This window comes from Limanda limanda, chromosome 1 (assembly GCF_963576545.1).
Source record: "Limanda limanda chromosome 1, fLimLim1.1, whole genome shotgun sequence".
NCBI lineage: Eukaryota > Metazoa > Chordata > Actinopteri > Pleuronectiformes > Pleuronectidae > Limanda > Limanda limanda.
Window position 1 is genome coordinate 16,385,556 of NC_083636.1, and position 9,935 is coordinate 16,395,490.

Below are 9,935 nucleotides of genomic sequence, written 5' to 3' on the forward strand. Positions count from 1 at the left end.
TTTATTATTCACCTCCCCCCCCCCCGCTCCTTCTGTCTCTGTTGAACAAAGACCCAGAGGGGGATTTGGTCCAGCTGCCCCATATGACAGTCAGATACAGTCGCACAGACCGGAAAAAAAAAGCCCCCATCCCCCCAAACACCCAGCCTTGCACACTTTCACCTTTCTGTGCCCCACTCGAGGGGCTTTCCATAAAAAACACACATCCATGCACACACACACACAGACAAACACAGTTTCAGAGACAAGGGGTCGAGGTACGACTTCATCAAGGTTTTTTGGAGAGTGTGTGCATGTGTGTGTGCGTGTGTGTGTGTGTGTGTGCCTGTGTCAGTATATTCTCTGCCCCTGATGCTTCTGGTCTGGGTGGAGGACATTCTCATCATAATTAGGGATAATCTTAGTGGTACAGCAGCATCGTGTACGGACACAGTTGCAGCGCTGAGGTTTCTCTGAGGAAATATTGTATGTGCATCCATTTGCGTCATCACAACCCAAACATCTCACTCTGCGTCCTCTAACCAGCTAAACCTCAACGGGCCACCATCTTTTCCGGCTCCATTCTCCTCCCTAAGGGGGGCAGTGTTCCACCTTCATGCGCAGCGTGCCGCTTTGATGCAAGTGCCAGAGCTGGACGAACTCCTCGGGCATGGTGTGGAACCACTTGTAGGGCAGGATGTTGTCGTAGTAGTGGTGGCTGACCGGCTTCCCATCCAGGCCAATGGCGAACGGCCAGAAGCCGTAGGCCGTCACCTCCTCGCACAGCCCCAGGGCCAGGCTGATCAGGAAGAGCCCCGTGGAGAGGCGCTTGGCGTGCACGCCTCGGGCTTTCCAGAATTTGCCCACCGTGCGCAGGAACTCTGGGTTGGCGAAGAGCATGGTGAGGTTGGAGGAGGAGTCTGCCAGGGCGTAAGATGCCCGCAGAGACAGGTCGGTGCAGGGCTTCATGGAGAACGCTGGCATGTACATGTAGCTGGAGCCGTAGACCTTCATGCTGTCCACGAAGGCCTTTCTCGACCACAGAAGGTTCTGAAACCTGAACAGAGACCGAGAAAGAGTTATTTGATATGTTGAGATTTGAGTCATTCATAAAATCCTGACTGGTTGACTCATGTGTAGAGTTCACTGCTCCAACTTCCTTCCAGGCTGTCTGCAAAGGAAACAGGTTTCCTGTGTTGCAACGAGTCAAGTTACAGAAACAGGATCTTAGAAGTCACTGAGTGATTTGTTCAAATGACCTTTTTTACAATTTAGAGCAAACAGGATGAAGTGAGGAAGATTGCTTTTGATTTGCATTTTGTGCATTTGTCTCTTTTCTCTTTAAATCCCTCTTATGTGTCTCTTTGTATATTCTTCGGTCTTTAAGGTGTTGTCTTCGTGCCTTTTCATGAAAACCACTCCAAGGTGCCTTGTTGTTTTTCAAACGTTGCTTTTAAGGGCTGTGTAAAGTTAAAGTATCACTTCTTGAAAATCGATGGCTCACGGCACATTTCCTCACATCATCGCACTGATTCCATCACGTAACTTTTTCCATGTATTTGCGCTGAGATGCCTAAACATGCTGGTTGTTAGACACTGATTTTTATTAGGGCTGGGCAAGTTAACTCGTTTCAATCGAGTTAACTCGAGTTAACTCAAGTGATGAGTTAACTCGATTAATTATTTTATCTCGCATTCACTCAGGTTTGATTATTTATTGTTTTATTGTGAAAGTCAGGCTTTTATTTTGTGAAAGTCTGTTGCTGACTGCTGCAGAACAGGAAAAAATAAAATAATGCTGCAGAACAGTAAAAAAGAAAATAATTGGCGGATAAACAATCGAGTTAACTCATCACTTGAGTTAACTCGATTAAAACGAGTTAACTTGCCCAGCCCTAATTTTTATTTGATTCACCTTTTCTCTATGATGCTGGGGTTGGCAGTTACCAGGTGTGTTCGGGTTCCCACATCCTCCACGTAGTCCTTTGAGAGTGGCGGAAGGTTACACCTGAAGAAAACAAAACATACGTGTTACTTACGCCCACGCTCTATGTGCAAACAAACGACACATCACTTCTGTAGTTAGGTTCATGCAAGTTCTCAGAGCTGTTCACTCGTTATTAGTTCACCCAAGACAGATAAACAGTTGCGAGTCAGGCCACAGAAAGTGTCACAGCTTCACTGATAATACGAATTACAATGGCCTATATTTACATTTCATGTTTCCCAGATAACATGTCTCAGGGAGTAAATTACAATCATTCTGGAATAATTGCCTCCTACGAGCCTGATGCTTAGTTTGTCACGTCGAAGCTGGGTGCGATCAGCGGACGCAGGAAACGAAGAACATCTGTGAAAGGATTTAGTTTTAGTGCGAGTTTCCTCCCTCTGGGTTTATCAGACCTGGTTTTTGAACAGTTCTCTTTTAGGGTTCAGCTGCCTAAATCAACGCTCTACGTCCTGGAGAACTCCCTGATGTTTTCACCGTTTTCATTCAGCATTTGGGTCATTTTTTTCAGCTTAAACTGACAATTTCAACGATGAAACTATTCATGATCCACAAGCAGCAGTCTAGTTTTTTTCGCAAAAGGGCGAAATGAAATGGAACAAGCACAGTCAACCTGTTATGAAAAGTTACAGAAGAAATGCTACTCAGAGCTTGTGCGGACCTGTGTTCCACTTCGGTTGTGGTTGCTGTGGATGCAAAAACAAGTAGAGTACTTGCTTTCTAATCAGACTACTTCAACAAGTCCACATTTCAGCTCACATGGTCTGACTGTAGACTGGATGTAAAGATGGACGACGCGTCTCCACTTCCAGAAATGAAGCTAAAGCTACCGGACACAACCGGTGTCATCTTGCGATGATGAGTTTTTTTGTTTTTCACTTTTGAGGAGCCGTCATGTCGTCTGAAGTGTATGACATGATGGGATAATTAGCTTGTAACACAATAATAAGCCAACGAGTCCTCTGACCTAAATACATAACCCTCTATGTCTTTACTATCCTCGTAATACTAAGAGGTGTCAACACAAAACCTGCTTGGTGAGGTTCAGGACAGGAATGTGGTTTGGTTTAAATGTACCACATTCCATGACTCTATGGAATGGACGCAACATGCGTGTCGTTGCTTTTTGCATTTGGATGTTTCCACTGGTGTAAGAATCTTTACAGGTGATGAGCATAGTGATTGTTCAGTTTTTGTCCGACAATTCTGGTTCAGACGTTTTCCAAACATCCTTCCAGCAGTAGTCCCAGAATAATCCAACCCCCCTTTATGTTATGAAGGAGAATGTTAAGAGATCCTATGTTAACCTATGCAGTATTTATCATTTACCAGCTCTTTCCTGATATGTCTCTATTCAGTTTATTCTGCCTCCTCTAAACCCAAACAAATGTATCTGTAAAGGACTCTTCTTGTGTTATTCTTCCAAAATCCCACAATTCTTAAATCCAGGATCTAGTTTTTCTTGAAGCAAAATATTCCTGACGCCCCACCAGATGGTTTAATTTTGCTTTATGCTTTTGTGCTCATTTCGTCTTCCTCCTCTCATCTTCATCTGTTCCTATTCTGCTCGCTCACGCCTCGCAACCTCTTTTGTCCAACACCCTCGCCCAGTTATTGTTCCCTTCTCTCCCTCTCTCTTGGTCGACACCAGCTCTCAGTTTCCCCCGATGGTGAGGGGCCGCTCTCTTGGGCACAGCTGATTCACATTTGGAGGCGCAGCGAGGCACAAACATTCAGGCACCCACTGTGCACTTCTCATTTCTCACCTCAGAATGAAGTCGGCCCGGTCAATGTGCTGTCCGCATTTGCTGTGTCGGAGGATGCCGCTGTTGCCCACCACCGCGCACTTCTTCAGGGGGAACTGCAGAGGGTTGCGCTGGGTAGGAGACATCAAGCAGCCTCGTTAGCATACACAAAGACACAAGCACGTGAACTGAAAGACATAGAGTTTAAAAGAGCAAATATCTTCAGAGAGTCGGACTGTGCTCGGCGAAGCTCGGGCCCTCGGCTAATTTCCTTTCAAATCCTCGTGTGCTGATGGAGAAACCAGCGAGGACATATGAAGGAAGGAGGTCAAAAGTAAGTCGAGGTCATACTTTACATCTGATTAGTCCGATTCTGCAGGGAATTAATGTATTCTCAAAAATAACAATACATACCAGATACCATTGGAGCTAACTATTTTAACACTAATTCAGCCATTTAACTGTACCTATAATTATTACACATTCTGTCTACTTTTAGCTATTTTAATCTTTACTTCAACGTTTGTCCATTATTTTAATTTCATTATTTCTTCTGCAAATTTTAGCTTACTATATTCAGTCAACTATTTTAACTTTACCTTAAGTTTTTTCTCGAACACTGGTCACTTGGACCATTTATCCACTATCTTTACCTAATCACTCCAAGCATTACACTTTTATCGAGCTGTTTACTGTCTATGTTTCTCCATTGCAACTGGACCAAATAATCGTGGCCCTGTCATCATCTAAATGAAAGCCTTTGATAGGACAGTTTTAACTCGGATACAGAGGACACAGTTACACCAGGCTTTATGAGGCCAGGGCCAAAAATGGCCTCGCTCTCTCTTTTTGCCTGGACTGCATTTAAGTCAGTGGCACGGATTAGCAAGACGGCGGAAACAATTGTGCTCATTATTCCCGTTGGAGTGCACACACTTGAGAACACACACACACACACACACACACACACACATCCCTCTCCTTGCCTCAGGGTCTCTTTTGGACCGTGACAGGGGGGGTAAGTCCGAGGACAATACCTGCTAACAGTCCATGGAGCAGGGGAGGGGAACCAGAAAGTTGGGCTGGAGCTGGAGGACGTTTGTAGTACATAGTCCCAAAGTGTTGTCATGATACTGTTATGATGCTGACAGAATTTTGTTTTATTCATCTACATTCACTTATTTGGCAGAGGCTTTGATTCAATGACATTTACAACGGAGGGAAACCACTGAAGCGTCAAAGACGTAAAGTGAAACCTTCATCGCAGCCAAGTGTCATGGGACAACAGAAAGACGCACAAGGGAACTCCCGTTAAAAAACATGACAGGAATCTACAGTACACTCCAGTGAGCTGTTTGGACGCACTGTTTAAGCCGCTGAACTAACCGACAATTAACTGTCAAAGCCCTAATTGGCACATTCCCTGGCAGATGCCCAGAGACTGTAGCTGCTGCCAGGCTTAGAGTCGTTCGGCTGCTGGTCTGAGCTCAGACCTGCAATCACAGCACTGGTAGTTAAGAAAAGCAGAAGAGTATTTACGTGTCCAACAGTTACCTTCCTCTTACTGGTCACGGTATCAAGGGTCTCTGCAAGGGAAACCACGCTGCTACAACCACGCCGAAAACACGCTTCTTCTAACTCTTGCAGTGCATGCAAGAGGTAGATGGAGTGCAAAGCTGTGCAATGCAACAGCGTGTGACCACAACCTAACATGGCTTGATGTATTGGAAACAGAGACTAACGGTAACTAGCAGCACTGTGTGCACATGGTGTTGTGATGTACGGAACTTAAGCATGTGTATATTTTACTGTCCTCGTGGGGTCACAGCACAGATCACTCCCACAAACACAGTCAGAGTTAATGAAAGGCCGTTACAGGTCCAGTGTGTAGGATTAAAAGGGCTCGAGCGTCAGAAATTGAATATCACACGTGTTTGTTTGCAGATAAATCACCGGAAATTAAGAATCTATGTGTTTTTGTTAACCTGGAATGAGCTTTTTGGGCTTAGAGTGGAAGCGGTTCTTCTTTCGCAGTGTTTGTTTTACTGCCATGTTTCTACAGTTGCCCAGAATGGACAAACCAGTTAAACCACTCAGTTAAAGTCAGTAAAGGGATCTTTATTAATAGAATAAAGTACATTTCCCTCCCAATCTCAGGCGATTTCTAGAAGTTGCTCCATATTAGTAATAGTTCCAAACCCCAAAATAAAGAGAGGCAGCAAATTTGAATTGGAAAATACCTCAAATGATAAGTGGTCAAAAAAAAAGAGCAGATCAACATTCTCCACTGACTAATTAAGGGATCAGCTCATCGTATAAGTTTTGATTTGGATGAATCAAAATGCTCTAAATTTATTACTTAAGCACAAATAAAAACATTGTAGAACTTAGTAGTAGTAGTAACTTGAACTATCTCACATGTAAAAACCAGGTTACATTTAATCCCGCTGCTCTACATTCAAACACTGGTGCTCGTTCCGGGGCAGAACTCAGCCCCCCCCTCACTTCATATTTGCATTTCTTTATTTATTCGCCCTCTCCTCCCCCATCCAGTCATGAATGAACATGCAAATCTCGCGCATGCAAATTAGGGTCAGATATTCATCGCGTTTACCAAACAGGATATTAGACGGCAGATCTGCAGCATCGGTGATGGGGATCCACACTCGATCGTTAATGAGCCGTGCTGCCCCTGGCTACAAAAACCACGGCAACAGCACCTACACCTGAGTTTCTCATTTTGTCCTGTTCCCAGTCTCGAAAACACATAAACACCCTTATGCTGATGCAGACACACACACAGGATCCATGTAAAAATAGCCCAACAGCTCTTATCTGGGTACAGACATATACACGGGGGCAGCGATAAACACTCTGTCTCTGGTCCCAATGTGGAAAGAAGAGGGGGATTAACTTGAGGGAGAAACTTGTAGCACATCCTCCTCCTCCAGCTTGAACCTATTGTTTATGTAGGCTTGTTATTTCGATTAGAGTCGAATAGAGGAAAGAAACACAACACGATGAATCCTCTTTGGTGAAGAAATAGAAGTGATTTGATGTCGATACCACAAAAGCACTTGGCAGAAACCATAAGGCCCAGCAGTCCGCTTATGAAACCACAATTACTTCCATGAGGAGTCTAAACAATTAGATCAATTAATTACTTGTTGATGAAAATGTATTGTCAATTTATCTTGCAATAGAGGGTGGATACCTGATTCAAGCCTCTCAGGACCCATTGGGACAAACAAATTGATATTGGGGTTCAGGTTGGGTTCGGCCACGTTGGCTCGGCTAGCTGCTTGATTTTTTACACTGTATGTCCCTGTTAACGGCGAAAACGTCGGGCTCAAGTCGGGTACGGACACGAAAACAGGATGTCTGGCAGGTTTCGGTTGGCCTCGGTTAGTTTTCTCTCGGGCTTCGGGCACAGACACACACACGCAAAGCCACGCTGCGATTTGATTTGTCCACAGGAAGCTAATGCTTATTTCTCTTCTTTACTCTCATTGATTGCAGGTGATCAGGAGCCTGGATCCGCCCCTTTGTCAAGGCCAAAAATGTAGAAATGCATTTGGTGTATTCTTGCGTGATGACAAAACAACAAACAAACCAAAGGACAGGGGAGAAAGAATTCATTTCACTTCTGGCTATATCTCTACAACTGTAGCTTTCCCATGCTCACCCTCTATAGAAACCCTGACGCATGGTGTGAAGACATCCATGAGATGGTGGAATGAAACTGCGAGAACATGACACCATCTCTGCAGCATCATTTAAGCCAGTGTGCGTCTCCTCCCCTCACTTCTACACGTCTTCACACCAAGGACACTGACTGTACTGATCCTTAGCATGTGTCTATCTGCCCCCTCACTGCCTCCATTATGGATCACCGCGTCCAAACCCACAGTCACGGTGTTGTGTTGCGCTGAGTGGGCGAAAAAAATAACTTCCTATCGTCTGGTTTCAGTTACTTTGTCAAGAGCACAGCTGTCTCACACATGACTTTGAGGGATCATTGCGAGTGAAGTTTGAGAACCATCCCCCACAAGACATGTTCACACACTTTTTGACTGACAGTGGAAAAATGAAACCACAAATCTATTTCAAAAACCCCTGATTGTTAATACATTGAGCTCATGGGACGAGTCTGCTATTCGTCCTACCTGCACAAAGAGTGGGTAGGTCTCGTTGTTGACGGTGTGAGAGTGGTAAAACTCCCCGTCGTACCACAGGACCTTCCCCATCGGCGAGTTCTCCTTGGTGACGGCGAACGTCCTCCGTGGATCGCAGCAGTCCGTCAACAACTTCCTGCGCAGACAGGATGTGGGGAAATACAAGATCTTTAAACAGTTTAACACATATTAGATTCCAAGGAACATATTTTAACTGTATTAACTTCTTGGTTATTTGCCTGTAGTGACAGTCTGAGCTGAACGTGTGTCGACGGGACAAAGGACAAGCGTGTGAGGTCCGTTACTGTAAATGAGAGGAAGCGATCAAATATCTAGGGTCGTTTAGGTCTAGATGGAATAACATCAGACCGGAGATGGAAGGAAACAGGACTGTCCTCATCTTTTTCATACACTGATACTATAATTTCCTCAGAATCCACTGTACAAACACACAGTTCTGAAAAAAACTAAAAGTCCCAGCTCCTCCGCTGCTCTGGAAGAGCCACCTTCTCTGATGATGCTAATTGACGTCGTCTCTGGAGAATTCAATTGCCTGCATGTATACTCGGCTGGATAACATTTGAATAACACTGCCACTGTAGCCAACAACTATGTGGATCATACATACCATGCATGATACACTGAATAGAGAGTGCTATTGCTATGTTTGCATCTTTTTATTAGCAGTTATTTGCTTTGACTTGCTTCCTCTGTTTTTAAACTATGCAAAGGGCCTTTAGATAAATGCTATTTATCATAATTATTACCATTAGGCTTTCATCTTGTGGTATTCTGTAATGTTTCTAAATATTTTTCATTGCTTCAAATGTGTTTTCAGAAGAATAACGGATTTTAATTTTACATATATTTATGTCTATTCTTTACTTTTATCTGTATTTGCTTACATCAGCGTATTTGTCCCGAAAACCCAATATGAGATTGTTGTAACTTTTTAGACACTTAATTACTTTCACTCTCACAATACGGGCTGAAATAATAATAAAAATAAGTTCTTATAGGTCGGTATAGATAATTATCATTATAAGTGTCACATTAGTATTAATATTTCTTTTAAGTTTAAAGAAAGACTTTGGCTCCTTTAGGTGAAAGTTGTGTTTTTTATGGCAAAGAATGGAAAACAAACATGAAACCATTATTGATTATGTGTTATACTACCTCACTGTTTTTACACAATGCATAAGCAATACACACATTTATCGAGCCTTTGTTGAATTCTTATTGATTTAAATGATATTGCGATAATTATAGATATTGTTTTCTTACCCTGGAAAAAGCATGGTAACCTTTGTTCTTTTTCTTTCATTTTGTTATTCATTGGCCCCTAATTTAGCCTGAGACCCACACAGGCACAGCTGGGGGGGGTGGCCCTGGGAGCTCCCCTTTAGGAATCAGTGCTTTGAATCAAAGATCAGAAATGTGAGAGCCCTGAGACGAACCTGTACAGATCGATGCCGGTCTGGTTCTTCTGCCACACTCCGCCCTGCCTCAGCACCTCGTCCACTATCTCCGTGTCGCTGGGGACCCTGTACACGGGGAAGATGTAGAACCAGCAGAGCACCAGCACCAGCAGGGCGGCCCACACGGCGGGCTTGCCCCGGTAGCACCGCACCAGCATCGCTCCCTCTCGGCTCTCACACACGACTCAGGACCAGCAGGTGCGGTAACAAAAAGACAAATGAAATGAACGCAGGGGGTCGGATCAAAGCTGGTGTCCCCCCCTGCCTCAGGGTGGGGTACGAGGGGGGCTGCAGAGGGATGGTCCGTTACCCGGTGGTGGGGTTCGTGCACCGGTCTGGAGATCCGGGTTTCTGTCGGTGGGGGTGTGATGGGGGAACGCGTGAATCCCTGCAGCGGCGTCTCACGCACGGTTGCGGGTTCTGCTCTGCGCGCATCAGCATCATCACAGCCCGCGGACCTCAAAGGATCATAGGGGGGGGGGGGCAGTCCCCGCTGCGAACCGGTCCGGATGTCCCACCGTGCACCCCGATACTCCGCTGTCTCTCCCCG

The 9,935-nt window shown here is 44.8% G+C and overlaps 1 protein-coding gene across 1 annotated transcript; it reads right to left on the reverse strand.

Moving 5' to 3' along the window:
• Window positions 1-570: 570 nt before the first annotated feature.
• st8sia1 (ST8 alpha-N-acetyl-neuraminide alpha-2,8-sialyltransferase 1) lies at window positions 571-9,543 on the reverse strand. The gene is made up of 5 exons (XM_061080327.1): window positions 9,365-9,543; window positions 7,899-8,043; window positions 3,754-3,863; window positions 1,895-1,987; window positions 571-1,036 (listed from the first exon to the last, which is right to left on the reverse strand). Exons 1-5 carry the CDS (start codon window positions 9,541-9,543, stop codon window positions 571-573), a joined length of 993 nt encoding a protein of 330 aa, XP_060936310.1.
• Between the last annotated feature and the right edge of the window lie 392 nt (window positions 9,544-9,935).